This window comes from Ciona robusta, chromosome 12, assembly GCF_009617815.1.
Source record: "Ciona robusta chromosome 12, ASM961781v2".
Taxonomy (NCBI): domain Eukaryota; kingdom Metazoa; phylum Chordata; class Ascidiacea; order Phlebobranchia; family Cionidae; genus Ciona; species Ciona robusta.
In genome coordinates this window covers 1,747,154-1,764,923 of record NC_143246.1, presented here as the reverse complement: position 1 = coordinate 1,764,923, position 17,770 = coordinate 1,747,154, and the positions used below count along the sequence as shown (strand labels likewise).

The 17,770-nt window shown below is 36.5% G+C and overlaps 3 protein-coding genes across 4 annotated transcripts; all 3 read left to right on the top strand.

The window, feature by feature from the left end:
- The first annotated feature begins 77 nt into the window (after positions 1-77).
- LOC149726351 (uncharacterized) lies at positions 78-7,354 on the top strand. 2 transcript variants are annotated; one of them, XM_089889825.1, is made up of 11 exons: positions 78-259; positions 395-453; positions 992-1,085; positions 1,429-1,547; positions 2,102-2,221; positions 2,596-2,745; positions 3,687-3,889; positions 4,255-4,721; positions 4,983-5,224; positions 5,602-5,777; positions 6,560-7,354. In XM_089889825.1, the coding sequence occupies exons 2-11, from the start codon at positions 400-402 to the stop codon at positions 7,281-7,283; spliced, it is 2,349 nt and encodes a 782-aa protein (XP_089745951.1). In that variant the 5' UTR covers positions 78-259; positions 395-399; the 3' UTR covers positions 7,284-7,354. The 2 variants fall into 2 exon arrangements, with proteins under 2 accessions (XP_089745951.1, XP_089745952.1); XM_089889826.1 differs by lacking the exon at positions 78-259 and having other exon boundaries at positions 266-453; positions 3,690-3,889.
- A 1,949-nt stretch (positions 7,355-9,303) lies between these two features.
- On the top strand, positions 9,304-13,102 carry LOC149726350 (structural maintenance of chromosomes protein 5-like). The gene has a single exon (XM_089889820.1). The coding sequence runs from the start codon at positions 9,516-9,518 to the stop codon at positions 12,729-12,731; it is 3,216 nt and encodes a 1,071-aa protein (XP_089745946.1). The 5' UTR covers positions 9,304-9,515; the 3' UTR covers positions 12,732-13,102.
- On the top strand, positions 13,081-16,283 carry LOC149726349 (protein lin-7 homolog C-like). The gene is made up of 4 exons (XM_089889846.1): positions 13,081-13,241; positions 13,573-13,725; positions 14,848-15,057; positions 15,661-16,283. Exons 1-4 carry the CDS (start codon positions 13,167-13,169, stop codon positions 15,823-15,825), a joined length of 603 nt encoding a protein of 200 aa, XP_089745972.1. The 5' UTR covers positions 13,081-13,166; the 3' UTR covers positions 15,826-16,283.
- Positions 16,284-17,770: the final 1,487 nt, after the last annotated feature.

Genomic DNA, 17,770 nt, shown 5'->3' with positions numbered 1-17,770 from the left:
TGGACACCGCACGGCCACAGCACGTGCAGACATTACCTTTTTTATACCAACGTCTGGCGTCTCGAATAACTTTGCCTTTTACCAACGTCACATTTAACCGGTTTCGCACATTTTGCGGTTAGCGGCGACATTGGCTTACTAGCCTTTAAAAATAAATTGTAAACGATCAGGTTAATAGTTAGCTTAGTTAACAACAACAATAAATATGAAGTGGAAAAGTGTAATCTGGAAAAGATAAAACTATACTGCGTGCCCAAAAGTATGTATAGGTGCATTATTATTACGCAGCGCAAAAATTGAACGAAATTCATTTGTGTTGTGAAAGTTGCAACTAAAGAAAGAGTTTACGTATTTTGTTGTTATATTGTTTAATTGTGGAATATTTGAAATACAGAGGAAATGGAAACAGAAAATGGCGGTACAACAGCGGCTGATACCACACACAAGGAAAAGGTGCCATATTTTTGCTATGTTAATTTTATGTGCAATCCAATAAACATAACAAAAACTAATGTTAATTTAAAAATGCGAAAGCTTAACTTTTTTACCACTTTGTGTTTTAATAAGTGCCATGGCTAAGTGGTTAAAATGTATGACTGCTGTACACCAGGAGATATGTGTTTAAGGCTTCATGCTGGCATCACTGTAAGGCAGTGGTTCCCAAACTTTTTTTAGCGCGACCCAAATCAGAGTTCTATAAACATCTCACGACCCATGTACCCCAGCCTCAAACATTGAAAAAATTCTTTCAATTTTGTCTTGATAAAAAGGCTAATATACGATGCACGTAAAAGCTGAAATACAACGTCTGTTTAACATCCAAGCCTGTTTTAAACCTTCTACGTGCCTAATGATTACGTGTCAACCCCATACAATCCAAGTTATAGGTGTGGTAAACGATGGCACAAGGTGTGTGAAATTTTGTTACCCCCACGGCCCCATTCGTGATGTGACTACAAATAATTTCCATTGTTTTATTCAATCTTTTTAGATCGTACATTCTATGGATGAAGTAAATCAAACAATCAAGGATTTTGAAACTTCTTCACAAACCAAATTCCTAAAACATTCTGGCAAAATTTATGGTCAGTTTAAAGTTTTAACGGTTATATGGTTTTCTATGAAAATGAAGTTTCTTACAGTAATCCCTGCGGTGTATGTAACTGGTGCTGCACTGAATGATTAGGCATCAACCAAAGATAAAGCTTATTTTTTGGTTGAGTCGACTACTATACACAAAGCCTTTTTACTGCTCTTAGCATTGCTTACTAAAATTGTGTGAACTGTAGTTTTAAAAATTTGGTTGCCAAGTTTAATTAGTATTTTGATTGTGAATATGTTGGAAAGCTATACTTGCATTAAGTAATTTAGAATAAAATCCGTACTATTCAATAGGCCTACCCAACGAAACATTTTATATTAATTTAGATAATACGCCACAGAAAAGCAAAGTTTTCTGGAGAGTGGACGATACTGGTGATATGGTGCCTTACTTTACAACTGGGTTTACAAAGTACATTTGTATTCATAGTAGAGATAGACATTCGGTAATTTAAACCTATGTATGTTTCATTCTTTATTTGGCCAATTTAAAGAAAATTTAAGGCTACTAATTTTAAGTTAAAATTTAATGTCAAATCTTTAAACCAAAAGTCCATAACCATTTTTTAATGTTTTTTTACCGTTTTTTAGTTTTAACTAAAATATTAGGCGACTTTGTTAAAATACAGTTACACTTCGACTCGTATTTGTCAAACATAGGAAACCTCATTGGTTAATGTGATGAATGCAATATACTTTGGTTGTTTGTGTATAGACACCTAACAGCAGGGTAAAATTTGGGGTGTCATTGCTAAAATACAGTAACACTCATATTTGTCAAACATAGGGAACCTCATGGATGCAGTGAATGCAATATAATATACTTTGGTTCTGTTTAATTGTATAGACTCGTAACCACAGGGAAAGGGTCATGTTGTGTGTAAAACTGGATCGCAAAAACATATGGTGACACTTTTTCTCTAATATTATGTCTGGATCCAGGTGTATTAATTCAAATTTAAGTTTGTTTACATAACTTCTGTATTTTATTTTTTGACAGTATCTTAGCAAGAAGTGCACTTCAGAAAAAGATAAATTGTTGCGAATGCAAAAGAGTAAAAAGAGAGATTGTGGAGCTACTATTAGTGTATCGCATATGGTGCAATTCCCAGAGCTAAAGGTTGGTTTATTAAACATTTATTATATATATATATGTGAGTTGTGACTTAAAATATAATAATTAATATGAAATCTCTATTCTATATGCCTATAGAAAATTCATTTTTATTAGCCTACCTTCAAAATACATATATTGGGTTGTATAAATTATTTCCTTGGTTTAATAGTTATTATTACATAATACATACTAATTAAAGAATCCTTTTTAAAAAAAACAACAATATATATTTGTGTTTTCTATGGGGCTGTATTAATAAAACAATATAATATTATATATATATGTACATATATATATATATGTATATATATATATTATATAATATTTTTTGGGGACCTTTTTTTGTAAATAAAATATAATTTTGTGCATTTTTACAGAAGCCAACCAATGTTGCGATTTATCAGAAAACTTTGGCCACCAGGTTCATTAAATATAGATTAACCACGGATAATAATATTAAACAAGAACCAACCTTTCGAATTGTTTTTCCACAAAACACCGACCACTCTGGCCATGTAATAGGAGGGGTAAGTTAAGTGATTTTTATATTGAATGAATGAATCTACTTTACTTTATACTCGCGTTACTAAACAATTGATATAATAATTGTGTTTATACACCTCGTGCCAGCTTACGAGTTACCATGTATGTTACTTCGTGGGTGATTTTTTGGGGGATTTTTTAATTTTTTTATGCGCGGCTAATAATTTGAACAACACATTAGTGACAACTGGGTTGGAGCAATTGTCGTTAAGTGTCTTGCCCACAGACACATGGAGGAGCATCACTGGTTACACTTTGTGCCTGCTTACAAGTTATCACATGATAAACTGTCATTTTCCAATCTTGTTTGGTTAGCTTTTTAAGAGAAATCTTAAAAAATGGTTTAGCAGTAGCACTCTTAAATTATAAAAACAGTTTTAATCTGCTCTAAGATGTCTAAATAAACAAAAAGAGCCAAAGTATATTGCATTTGCGGCATCAATCATTGAGATTCCTTGTATTTGGCAACTTATAAGTGTAATTGTTTTTTAACAATGTCACCCCAGGTTTTAACCTGCTGTTAGGTGTCTATACAAACAAACAGAGCCAAAGTATATTGCATTCACCACATTAATCGAGGTTCCCTATGTCTGACAACTATGAGCTTGACTGTATTTTAACAATGTCACCCCAGCTTTAACCTGCTGTTAGGTGTCTATACATGAAACAAGCAGAGCCATTGCTCCAATCCAGTGGTCACTGTTTGTGAAAAAGTTGTCCAAATTATCTACCACACACTAAAAAAAGAAAAAATCTCTTTCCTAAAAAAATAATCACCCACAAAGTAACATAAATGATAACTCGTAATCTGATATGAGGTGTATGAAACAGAACACCCGTGTTTAACGACTGTCATTTCCGGTCAAGCGAGGATAAAGTAATTTACATTAGGTCATTCACTTTATCCGTCACTTGTTCTACACAGCAGGATATCAAAGGTGAAATGGACGAACGCTTGGTGTTAAAAATCGATGAATACGTTAGTAATGGGGTTTCAAATGTGAAACATATTATGAACAATCTGGAGAAGTTTGTCACAGAGGATTTGTTCAAAGATGGAAGTCTACCACTGCTTTCAAATAAACGATATTTCCCAACAGCTAAAGCTATTAAGAGACAATATCACAAGTAAATATATAATAGGGTGGGGGTACATCTAAACATGGGACACCTTTTTATTCTATTTCCTTATTCCATTTGGTAGTAAATGAAGAACATTAAAAAAATTATAAAACTGTATCCTTGTGACTCTCATAGAGCGTTGTTAATTGTTAAAAACACTGTCAGGGTATTTGAACATAATGAGCTAAAGGTGTCCCATATTTCCCCACAGTACTATATTTGAAATTAAAAGTTTGGAATATGTTGTTGAGTGTTGCTGACAATAATAGTATGTACCTGAAAGGGATCTTCTGGTATTTTTTTGTGAATATTAAGATATTTGTATTTTTGTTAACAGAAACTAAGTGATAAAAATTGTCTCCTCTTTTCAGATCCTTCCTCCAAAAACAGTTATGTGAATATGACCAAGACACTCTCATGCGCGACATCGATCATTGGAAGCAAGAAATATCTCCTGAAGATAATATTTTGTTCCGGCCGTTTATTCCTACCCCTCCTATTGATAAAGATGACACTACGTCCTCTCTTGATCATCAATTCCTCTTCGTTCATCAACTAGGCTGGCAAAGGGAGCTTTTGCACCGTTACGGGAACGATTTTTGTTTCCTGGACTTCACAGTGAAACAGACACGATTCGCGCTACCCCTGCACTTTCTTTGTGTGAAAACTAACTACTCCCATCAAGTGGTAGCGACGTTTGTAACGCAAGAAAACTCAGTGAGGCATATCGCTGAAGCTTTGGATATTTTAAAACACTGGTGCGAAAACTGGGAACCGAAATTTATTTTTACAGATAATAACGAAGCAAGGACTGAAGCAATTGAACAAGTTTTTTCTGGTAAGCTATTTCTTCATTCTGTATTATGTGTTTTATGTTGTTTTAGCCCTGCTTTAAATTGTTACCATAAAAACACATCAAGCAGTGCTTGTAATTTACTGGCCTTCTATAGAAAACCAATGTAATGTTACTTTGCAATGTAGCTTTCCTATTTTATGTAAGTAAGGTCCTACAATGTGGTGCACCATAGGACCCAAAATTTAGGAGTGTTACCTTGAATTTTTGACTTGTTTAAATTTTTAGCATAACATTTATTTACAGGTTGCAAAGTCTTAATAAGTGAATTACACAAAGAGAGAGCTTGGTTAAAACGAGGCTATTTATCTGATGCTAAAGTTACTCCAGAAGCACAAGAACAAATTGTAGCTTTGTTAAAAGAAATTGCTCATTCTGAGGACGAGGCTTCATTTCAAAAATCACATGATGAACTAATGAACAGAGAAGATTCAAAAATGAACAGCAAACTTCAAAGTTATTTAAATTCCTGGTTCTCCATAAAAGAGGTAAGCATGGCATTGCAAGTGACTTATTTACTTGGTTTAATATACCAGGCCAACGGGGGTGTTCTACCGTGTTCAATCATACACCTAGTGCCAGCTTACAAGTTACCATGTGGGTGGTTTTTGGGGGGAAATTTTGTTTTATATATGGCTAATAATTTGGACAACCCATTAGTGACCATTTGTGGTTTTAAGCAATTGCCACTTAGTGTCTTGCCTAAAGACACATACACCCACAAGAGCCACAATGGTAGCAGCAACGAGCTTTGAACCCATTACCTCTGGGTTAGAGGCAGGCGCGTCAACCACTCTGCCACAGCGCCGATGTTATTGCAATCATTGGTATATTACCAATTTCAACCATTTTTATTGCATAACAGAGATGGTGTTGGCTGTATTGGCCCGAAGATATTCGTATTCTGATGCTTACCAACTATGGATTGGAACGCCATCATAATTTGTTTGAAGATATTCAAACTAAATTCAGACCAAGAAAAGTTCTACCGTTTTCGATTTCATTTCTACACAAACATTTTCTCCCAGAACATTATAAGCAGTAAGTTGTTTTAATATGAAGATTATTTTATCTGTAATAGTTAAAGATAACTATATTTATAATAGCAACATAGCCGTAACGTTAGAGGACCCAAATTTTGAATCCTAATTTTAGGCCTAAATATCACCCTGCTGTTAAGTGTCTGTAGAAACAAGCAGTGCAAAAGTATACGGAGTTATAAGACAGGTGTCCAACTGTCCACTACTTTGTCTGGCGCTGTGGCATAGTGGTTAGTGCGCCTGCCTGTAACCCAGAGATAATGGGTTCAAGGCTCGACGCTGCTACCATTGTGGGCATATGTGTCCTTGGGCAAGACACTTAACGGCAATTGCTCCAATCCAGTGGTCACTTATAGGTTGTCCAAATTATCAGCCATACATAAAAAATAAAAAAATCTCTAAAAATGATCAACCACAAAGTAACATAACTCCTAAGCTGGCCCGTGTGATAACAACTGTCGTTTTCCCGCCACGCGAAAATAAAGTAAGTTACATTCATTCATTAATAGGTGGTAGCTTATGCCTAGTTGTGTATACGTAACTTTATGTGGTATTGTGGTTTATTTTTGCCCGCCAATTTGGACGACTTGTTAGTGGCCACTGGGTTAGAGCATTTAGCGCGAAAACTAAGGGGTTGGGGGATATGTCTTTTCTTAAGACACAAACCGCATTGGTGGCAGCTTTGAGCTTTGAACCTTGTGTCTTTCCACCACATTATCATGAAGGCATATCTTGTTAACATTATCTTTAGTAACTGATCCAAAATTTTGAAACACTGAACAGATACCGAATGGACAACAGCTCATCTTTTAAACTTGAAACTTCAGACTTCATGCCTGCAGACATAGCACAACACCTTTGTATAAAGGAACACTGCATAAGACAACTTTCTGAAGCAAATTCAAGGCAACCAGATTGCATTGAATGTGATTGCGATGAGTTTACGTTAAAATACGAAGATGGAACTGCTACAAAAGTTATTATTCCACCGTCGAACTTCCCACGGTGCTCTTGCGCCGTCTACCGCGCATCTTTTTTACCATGCTTTCACATTTTCACACTGTTTCCGATTTGCGAGAATTTTTCTTGGGCGTCTCTTCCGTGTTGGTTTAGGGACTCTGTGTTTCTTTCTTTAGACCCGCACGTGTGTAATTTGCCTGCTACCGTCCAAGTAATGATAGAACAGCCGTCAGAACTCGAAAACGAAACAGTCGAACACGTACTCGAACTGTCTTCGGTAACGGTTTCACCTTCCAGCCCAACTACTGACTTAAACACCGATATACGACGCCTTTTGGACCAAATCCAAGCTGTTTGTGAATCCGCACCAAACGAAGAGCTAGCGACTACAAAAACTGATTTAGAAATTATTTTGTATCGCTTACAAAACGGAACAGATAATGCATGTACTTTAAATCGTGCAGATGTTCAAAAAAGAAAGACTTCTACGCAATACGAATTTGAACCTGAAGCAAAGGTAAGATTGGCAGATTTCTCTTCAAACTAAATCGTGTAAAACTTTTGCAATTACCTCTATTGATCGTACCTCTACTGCAGCAATAAAGAAAGTACAATTTATGCGTTGCCGTCGTAGCGTATTTTGTTTTAACATCGTTATTATTATAAAAGCAATAGTGCCCAAACAGAATTTGCAGGCAAGATTATATGTACTTATTTGCCATTCAATAACCTCTGTGATCAAAAGATAACTATTTTGTCTAAATCGGGTGTTGAACAAAGTTAGTTGTACTCAATTTTAAAACTAGACATGCATATGTTGGGTCTGGTCCTATCGTACTCCTCTTCGCGCGTACTAGATGCTGTACCTCGTTTAATCCGATCAATTGGAACCAGATCAACACTTAATAACTCCTTTATTAGTAACTTGACAGTGACGTAACGATACGATAACGATAGCAGAATTTACGGCTCAATGCGTGCCGAAACATGGCGCATCCATCTTTTATACAGACGAGAGTTGTGAGAAGAAGGGAACACGTCAGCCTCCAGGCTTACCGCCAGTCACACATAACGCAACTACAGATACAATGTCTGGGTATTGAGCATAGTTCACACACAATTTACAACGATAAATCCTGCCAGCAGCCACGCATCTTAATTAGGAAACGGCTAGGAAATTGTGACAGTTTCCGTTGTCAGGCATCGGTACGTGGACTCACACAATATCATTAAACCAGTAAACATACAACATCGGTAAGCATGGAATTACAACGATAACATTATTATCGCCCGCTTTCACACGTCGATCACTACATAGGCATCCCCCGCACAAAAATGTTTTCATATACAGTACTTGCAATCTGCGCGATCGTTCCTCCGGATTTTCGAACCGCTGGCGTCGTGGTGATCGTTGTGATCTCGGATTCTCTTGTTTTATGTTGCTTTACGATTGCCAAGGTCGCTGTTGAGACGTTGGGTTCTTGTCGTTCATGATCGTTGAACTGACGCCCGTTGTCATAGGTCATGAGGATTGACTTGTTTTTGTCGCGCAGTTGCTGATCTGGGGGTGGGGCCGTGTAGTGTCTCCGTGTTACTTGCTGTCGACGTCTGAAAAATATGTCACATCGGTGAGAGCCTACCGAATTGGAATACGTTGCATAACCATAGCAAGGCCTATTACACACAATCATGACACACAGCCTCTACATCACACGGACGCTATACAAAAGTTGTACGGGTGAAAAGCATTACGAACGTATAAGCAGGAACACAAAAATCTGGTACACGACGACACGCAACTGTAACATGTGCTCGGTGTTCTGGGTGGCGTCCCCCTGTCGTACATTAAAGCGCGTTTTAATTTTAATCGTTAGCAGGGGCGTTGGGGCTAGGGGGGGGAACGCCTTGGACTCTTCCCCGGACGGCGAAAAATATGGCCGCATCGTAAACTTTAACAACCCACATAGTCAGGAAAACCCCCCAAAAACACGCGAGGGTCAAGGCAGCCATGATCACACAGGTCCAAGCTGGGGAGGTGATGGAGCTGATCACGTTCAGACCACTTTGTTGGGTCTGGTCCTATCGTACTCCTCTTCGCGCGTACTAGATGCTGTACCTCGTTTAATCCGATCAATTGGAACCAGATCAACACTTAATAACTCCTTTATTAGTAACTTGACAGTGACGTAACGATACGATAACGATAGCAGAATTTACGGCTCAATGCGTGCCGAAACATGGCGCATCCATCTTTTATACAGACGAGAGTTGTGAGAAGAAGGGAACACGTCAGCCTCCAGGCTTACCGCCAGTCACACATAACGCAACTACAGATACAATGTCTGGGTATTGAGCATAGTTCACACACAATTTACAACGATAAATCCTGCCAGCAGCCACGCATCTTAATTAGGAAACGGCTAGGAAATTGTGACAGTTTCCGTTGTCAGGCATCGGTACGTGGACTCACACAATATCATTAAACCAGTAAACATACAACATCGGTAAGCATGGAATTACAACGATAACATTATTATCGCCCGCTTTCACACGTCGATCACTACACATATGTATGTAAGCTCTTAATACAGCAACATTTTTACAGAAGGTAAATAACGTAACCCGCCGATAAATTCACATGAGCTCCATTCTTTAGTAACCGTTAGTTGGCGCTGCTTCATTTTACTTAAGATTTCCACAGTGTTGCTATATTTCTATACTGCCAACTTTGAACAGTATTTTGGTGTTTTATAGATCTTGTATATCGTTTTAAAAATAAATGGATGGTTCTACAGTGTCAAGTGCAGTTACTCAAGCATCACGGCGTGGTAGGACTGAAAGAAATTCGCAGTTCGTTGTCGGTTCTATAATTCGAATTAATGTGCAAAATTTTCTCACTTACGACCAGTGTACGTTCCGTTTTAATCCCAAACTGAACGTTATTATTGGACCAAATGGAACTGGCAAGTCTAGTATAGTTTGTGCAATATGCATTGGACTTGCAGGACGAACAAGTCTGCTTGCTCGTGCAAAGGAAATCGGCGATTACATTCAACATGGGAAACAGCAAGCTACAATTGAAGTGGAACTTTATAACGTTCCACACTGTGCAATAATTCGTAGAACTTTAAGCCACGGGCAGAATGGTAAAACTGCATCAACATGGCATTTGAATGGGAACCAGGTCAATGTAAAGCAAATAGAAGAAACAGTAGGAAAACTGAATATTCAGCTTTCGAATCTGTGCCAGTTCCTACCTCAAGAGCGGGTTTCGGATTTTTCAAAGATGAATAAAATTGAATTGCTTGAAAATACGCAGCAAGCTGTCTGTTCGACTCAAATGCTTGAAGACCATAAATGGCTGAAGGATTTTCGCCTGATGGAAAAAGAGATGGATTTACGAAGAGAGAATGATCAAGCTTATCTGGATAAACTGAAACAGAAAAACGAGAGAGTTGAGCAAGATGTAGTTCGGTATAAAGAACGGAAAAAATTAATTGATCAGCTTGACACTTTGGACAAGAAGCATGCTTGGACAGTGTATGAAGCTACACGAAACAAATTCGTTGAGAAAAAAAGAATTTGTTCTGATTTACACGCCAAAAACGAAGAAGCAAAAAAAGAAACTCTACCTTATGTTAAATCTTGTGAAAAGCTCGTGGAAAAAATGGTGGAAATAAATAAGTCAATGTCTAAGACAAGTGAAGAGCTAAAAGCCACTGCAAATAAAACGAAAACTATTCACAACGAAATTAATGATAAGGATGAAAGCGTGGCCGAGAAATGGTCCCAATTTAAAGAATTAGAAAAAGACGAAAATGGAAGAATGAAAAAAATTGATCATTACAAACTACAGATTAATGGATGGACAGATGAGCTGGATCAATTGGAGGACACTGATGTGGATTCTGATATTAATGATTTGAATCACAAAATTCACGCTACAGTTACTGCAATTGCTAATTTCGAGCATGAATCAAATTCCATTATTGAGCGTGGAAAGTCAAGGCATTGGGAAATTCAAAATTGCGAAAAACGGTTGGCCAAACTTAACAATATGAGCAGTATGAGGCTTGAGATGCTGCATAGACTGAATAAGCATTGTTATAATGCAATAATTTGGCTGAGAGAAAATAAAGGCATGTTCAAAGGTGTCATACATGAGCCTATTATTCTTCTTATAAACATGAAAGATCCAAAACATGCAGAACTGGTGGAGAACCATATCGCTATGAGGGATTTGCAGGCATTTGTCTGTGAAGAGTCAGAAGATAATGACTTGTTTATAAGAGAACTGAGAGAAAAACAGAACATTAAAATTAATGTTGTGAAAGCGCCAAGGTCCAATGGTGTGCTTATAAGCAGCAAAGGTTTTCAACCAAAACGACAAATTAAGGACTTGAAAAAGTGGGGGTTTACATCTTACCTAAGGGACTTGTTTGACGCACCAGACTCTGTGATGGCATTTCTTTGTAAGCAGTATCGTGTGCATGATGTGCCAATTGGCTCCGATTTGACGCGGTCCCATGTGGAACAAGTCACCCAGACCAGTGGGATTGGTTTGTTCTTCATACCAAGTATTGGAGATACACCTGGGTGTAGGTATTCTGTTAAAAGGTCCAAGTACAGTTCAAACTGTGTTGTTGGAAATACATGTTTACGAAAACCACAGTGTCTTAATATAAACATTGACCCAGTTGAAATAGAAACCGTACAGAACGAAATGCATTCGCTGAAGCAAGAATCAAACCAAGAAACTGTGAGACTTCAGGAGTTAAAAAAGAAAACCAAAACGATGGAAATTCAGGACAATGAGTTGAGAAAAAAGAAGAAATCGCTGCAGCAACAAATGAACCAACGGAAAACATTGCAAAATAAGATAAAATTGAAAGAAGCCAATGTTGCTGAGTTAGAGACGTCTTTTGTCAACCTAGAAGACCTGAGAGAACAAGTTCAACAAGAAGTTAATGAGATTATACTGGAACGAAGAGATCTTGTGATTAAGTTTGTTAAAACCATAACAGAATGTGTTGACAAGTCAGTAAAAAAGGGCTGGCTGCAAGCGAAATATGCAGCGCATATAAGGCAGAAGACAAAGGTGGAAGAAAAGATATACGAAGTGGAACGGAAAAACGTGGAGTTGAAGCGGAAAGTTGAGAGCGCTGAGGAAGATAAAAAGGAGTTGCAGAAACAAGCTAAACAATTGCTGGCTGAAGCGAAAACGAAAACTGGAGGCAACCCAGACCATTTGTCGATTGTGTTTTCATCTTTGCCGAACTCCCTCACTGATATTGAGAATATGATGCACGATTACAGATCGCGTCTTGAATGCTGCGGCGATACAGACCCGAAAGCTTTTGAAGAATTTAACTCGAGAAAAGCGGAAATTGAGAAGTTGTGTGTGAAGGTTTCGAAATTGGAGAAGGAGCTTCTGGCGCACAGAGCTGACCGCGATGTTGTGCGTGATAGATGGATGTCAGCTCTTCAAAAAATTATCTCAAAAGTTAATTCCAGTTTTTCCAAATATTTTGCCTCCATGGGTTGTTCAGGAGAAGTAGATCTTCATACCGATTTCCCCGATGATTTCGATAAATACGGGATTCGCATCCGAGTAAAATTTAGAGCATCTTCCTCACTTCAAGAGCTCAATCCTTTTCGCCAGAGTGGGGGAGAACGCAGTGTCTCGACGATGCTGTATTTAGTAGCTCTACAAAGCATATACAACTGCCCATTTCGGCTTGTGGATGAAATAAACCAAGGCATGGACCCTTACAACGAACGCAGAGTGTTTGAAGTCATTGTTAGTTCATCTTCAGAAGCATCCACGTCTCAATACTTCCTCATCACGCCAAAGTTGCTTCCCAACCTTACGTACAACAACCATATGAGCGTGCACTGTGTTTACAATGGTGCTGAAATGTTGCCTCATAACTATTGGAAAATCTCGCGCTTTATTCGCCGTCGTAAGCAGTTAAAATATGAAGATGAAGAATAAAGAATTTCACTTTTTACATTTAAATACTTTGCCCTTAAAGATTTTTTTCTATCTTAGTAAACTGTTTAAGACTAAGTCTCTGTTTTAAAAAAAAACCTACAATAGTTCAAGGCTGCTTGAAAATTGAACTTGTTGTACTACTATATTTTCTTCACTTTTGTACTATAACACTTGCCTATTGCTGCTGCTGTACAGTGTTTTTATTCATTTTTCACTTTCTATTCATTCTACAATTTATCATAAAAGGTGCCTTATGTACATGTGAGTGTATTTTAACTCCTACAATGTTACAATTTTGTTCATAGAAAGATTATGTTTTCTGCCAAGTTCGTTTTGATATCATTCACTTCAGTTTTGTTCTTGAATTCCAGGCATAAAGTATTTGTACGTTTAAGGTTATTGGTAAAATTGCAAGACTTTCTATACTTTATAATCATGGCATTAACTGCAGAGCCCCTCACACTTGAAAGAGATATAAACAGAGCTTGTGAATTGATTGACATATTAAAGGTATGTATCAAAAGTTTTTGGTCATTTTTTGCTCATCCAGTTTTTTTTAGAACATGATAGTTTAAAAAACAATATTAAACTCCAAAAAACAGTACAAATATGAGATACAAGTGCATAAAGCACTAGTTATCTAGGCAGTTTCAATATAACATAACAGACCATGATATTATATAAATATATATATAATATAACAAATTTGTCCTCATTTTGAAGTGTTTTGGTTTTAAACTAAAACCTAAGTTTAAAACTGAATTAGAATTAAGCTTTCAATATTTTGTTCTAAATTTTCGGTTTTCGTACTGTAAAAATCTGTTAAAATATTGTATTCCAGTCAAGTGGCCAAGTTCCCACCCAGAAGTTGGAGCAGTTGCAAGCTGTGTTACGAAGTGACTTTCTACAAGCTGTTCGTGAGGTGTACGAACATGTTTACGAAACTGTGGACATTTCAGGCAGCCCAGAGATCGCAGCAAACGCCACAGCCAAGGTTGGATATTTTTGTAAATATTATCATAATGTATTCCAGATTCCCAGGCAATTTTATGGACCATCCTAATTTTAATAGCAAATTGTAGAAATTCTTCAGCAAATTTAAATTGCTGTTTTTGTTTAAAAAATACTTTTTTGCAGTTATTTTTTCTTAATTTACGCAAAGACAAAACATAAACAGATAATATGAACCACTGCTAAGTTTTATTGCAATGAGAAAAAAATACCAAACGCAATTTTGAAAAACACCCCATATGTAAGTTGGTATGTATATGTTAGGGAATTTGAACACTAAATTCTGCATCCCAGTAACAAATAAAACCTGGCGTCCCTGTGTCTTATCATGTCAGTAAATAGTAATTCAGCAGCTTCATTAGATCTGTAAACAAACAGAAATCGTCTTTACTCTTGGATAATAATAATATTTGTCAGGCTTATGAAACACCTATGCAGAGGGGAAAAAATTATTTATAGTTATGGTTGTTCAGTTTTATGACCTTTTTATTGTTATCACATGCAGAAATACAGTGCATCATAAATGTATTCATCTGTGATTACTATGATATATATCCTTGACCCTAGCAATTGTTCAGTAGTGTTGTTACATTTAGAAGCCAGTATTCTGACACATGTTGTAGCTTTAGTAGTACAGCTAAAGCAGACCTGTTTACTTGTATGTACTTTTGGAAACAAAACTAGTTTCTCAATAAACCTAATGCTCCTATATCGTTCTGTGCTTAGGCAAGATGGATATTTGGTATAACCTGGATGTTCTATTTCATACACCTCATGTCCACTTTCAAGTTACCATGTATGTGACTTTGTGGGTGACTGTTTTCTGTATGTAACTGGCTGACAATTTGGTCAACTTATCAGTGACCACTTGGTTGGAGCATTTTTAAGCTGCTTGCTCAGGACACACATTTCCACAATGGTAGCAGCAGTAAGTTTTGAACCCACGGTCCATTTGTCTAATGCAGGTATTTTAACCAACACTGCCACACCATGGCTGATAATCTAAATAACCCATTAGTGAAAACTGGGTTGGAGCGCACTAACCAATATGCCATGGTGCCGGACATGGGAGATAAACAGACTCACCTTTAATTTTGTTTCCCAGGCAACAGTAGCTGCTTTTGCAGCCAGTGAAGGCCATTCACATCCTCGTGTGATAGAAATGCCAAAGACCGAGGAAGGCCTTGGTTTCAATGTAATGGGCGGAAAAGAACAAAGCTCCCCCATTTATATTTCACGCATTATACCTGGTGGGGTGGCCGACCGACATGGCGCTCTTAAACGTGGTGACCAGTTGTTGTCCGTTAATGGAGTGGTATGTAATAAATATTTCGTTGTTTTTTTTTATGTTTTTAAACTTCAGTTAAATTTGTTTGATATAGTAGGGTTTGGGAAGATGACACAACGTTTCATTCTATTTTCTCAGCCCATTTGGTAGTAAACAAAAAAACATTTAAACTTTGTTTACCAAATTTTAATGAAGTATAAAACCGTATCCTTACGTGTTTAAAACACGATCAGGATATTTGGAAATTCTAAAAGTGTCCCATCTTCTCCCACCCTACTAATTATATTATGTATAGTCAAATCAATTATTAGTTACCTCTTTATCCTCACATGGCTTGGCCTATAGTGATCTATAATATCGGTGTCATATTTTTACCATGTTTGATGGATTCATACACTTTGTTCTTACTTTCAAGTTAATTTTGTAACCTTACTGGTGTATCCTTTTTCTTTATGGTAATGCAGGGATAGAAATCACTGGGTCAATAACATTAACTTGTGTGGGCCACGACATGTCAAGCATGGTAGCAGCATCAAAACCTGTAAACTTTTAACTAGAGGCGCTAACCAATTTGCCACACCAGCGCCTGTGATAGTTAATTTAGTTATGTTATAACTGTTGTTTTTTTAGTCTGTTGAAGGAGAATGTCATGAAAAAGCAGTTGATCTATTAAAAGCTGCACAAGGTAGTGTAAAACTAGTTGTGCGATACACACCACGTGTGCTCGAAGAGATGGAAAACAGATTTGAACGAATGAGGTTGTCACGGCGGCAAAATCAAAACAGCACTGGGTAGATTTCGCAATTAATATTCGACATTGTGAAACTTCTTAAATACCCTTTGTTGTTTATTATTGCTACTAATACGATACTCTTATCATTGTAGTTTTCACATGTTTAATATTGTGGTATGATTTTGTATGTAATCAGTTTAATATGTGGCAAAATTGTTATGGTGCTTTAATTGAATGCGAAACAACTTACAGTGCATTTTTGATTTGAACCTCTATTACAAGACCATTGTACTATTGCTAAATTTACGTTTTATGGCTGTATTTATTTAATTTTTGCTGCTTGTTTAAACTGGTTCAGTTTTATAATGATTGCCAAGAATAATAATACAATTTTTTCAAAATTTTATTTTGCTGGGTGTGCTATAAGATATAAACATAATTGTTTTGTGTAAATTTCAATTACTTATTGTGTATACATTGTATAACATTATCAACACATACACACCTATCTCTACTGCAATTTGTTCTGCCATTTTTCGAAAACGGAAGATATAGTGTTTATGCTTACAATTTAAAAAGAACAACTGAATCAGATTCCTGATATGTAAGTATCATATGCTATATTATTGGTAATATATACATAAATCAATAAATCAGCTGATTGGGAAGCAGTATAAAAAGTTACAGAGTACAAAAATAGGAGTTTTACAAATGTGTCTGTCTTCTGTTAACTATTTTTGCTCCGTATACCTAAGATTTCTTTAGTATTGAACTAAAATAGATTGATTCAGTATTTTAGTAAATACAACAAAGCCTAGAAAGTTCGGGGTTTTCAATATGGTATGTATAATATTTTAATATTAATCCCTGAAAAAATAGGACATTGAGCTATGACAAATTAACCCGCAATTCCCAAAGCGATCGTCTTGTCAGCTCGGGCCGTTGATATTAATGGCTAATTACTTGTCAGTCAAATGTTTAGGGTTACGTCACTTTGTAATGCTCTGGAAAGCGTAAAACAGGACAGAACTTTCGCTTGTGGGAATAGATTTCACAAGCTTAACGGCAGAAGTAAAGTGTTTACTCAGTAGGCGTTCATATGTACTCAAATACAGCAATGCCCACAGTAAAGTCCAACTGGAAAAAGAAATGGCTGATCATAAAAATTTCAACCGATTCAGCAATAGAGGGACGCTTTAATTTGTTTATATATTACACTAATGTGTCGCAACTGTGCGACGTGCGTGCGCGAGGTTTATACGCGATGTATTTATATCTTTGCGAAACTTTTCTCACAGCATTACGTCATATTTATTACTTCATCCGGGACATTTACCTCAGTGCGCATGCGCAAAACCGCCGAGATGTGAGATCTATAAATTGTATTTAGTGGAGCATGACGTAGCTTATTGTTTGTATGTTGAAAACCGTCAGTCACTCGTCAAATTGTACAGTTTATAATTAAAACCGGACTTTTTACTTGTTGTAATCGTTAGTACTGCTTATCTAATGACAGGATTGTTATGTGTTCGATTTTTAACAAGTTTTTTTCTTAATGTAAGTCTAACATGTGAGAGTTTTAAGTAAACAAATAAAATGCTTATTTTGAGATACAATTTTAGATAAAACAACGTGTATATTCGTTTATTATTCAAACACCGACTTTAAATCTGTATTTGTAACATTCTTTGGTTAATTTAGATGTTTCTTCTGGGTAAAGCTAATGTTGGTTTATAATATCAAAAAGGGCTCTTCAATCAATATAGTAAAAAATATTTATTTATTTGAATATGATAGAGAAGACCCAATGATTATTTAAATTATACCTGACTTTATGTAACTATATACAATGGAGTATTACTGTATATATATATATGTTTTTGAAATACTACTTTGTATATTGAAAGTACAGTCTGCAGAGTAGGACATGTGAATGTCACATGTGACTTTCTGAACAAGCTTCGATTATGCATGCCATAAATTATTCCCTTGCACTTTATTTAATAT

Bases quoted from the DNA above. Each gene is read 5' to 3' on its own strand.
- LOC149726351 (XM_089889825.1), top strand. From the start codon at position 400: ATGGAAACAGAAAATGGCGGTACAACAGCGGCTGATACCACACACAAG. The intron at 2,746-3,686 runs GTAAGTTAAGTG...TGTTCTACACAG, and splicing joins CTGGCCATGTAATAGGAGGG to CAGGATATCAAAGGTGAAAT. The intron at 5,778-6,559 runs GTAAGTTGTTTT...AACACTGAACAG, and splicing joins CTCCCAGAACATTATAAGCA to ATACCGAATGGACAACAGCT.
- LOC149726349 (XM_089889846.1), top strand. From the start codon at position 13,167: ATGGCATTAACTGCAGAGCCCCTCACACTTGAAAGAGATATAAACAGA. The intron at 13,242-13,572 runs GTATGTATCAAA...ATTGTATTCCAG, and splicing joins AATTGATTGACATATTAAAG to TCAAGTGGCCAAGTTCCCAC. The intron at 13,726-14,847 runs GTTGGATATTTT...TTTGTTTCCCAG, and splicing joins CAGCAAACGCCACAGCCAAG to GCAACAGTAGCTGCTTTTGC.
- LOC149726350 (XM_089889820.1), top strand. From the start codon at position 9,516: ATGGATGGTTCTACAGTGTCAAGTGCAGTTACTCAAGCATCACGGCGT.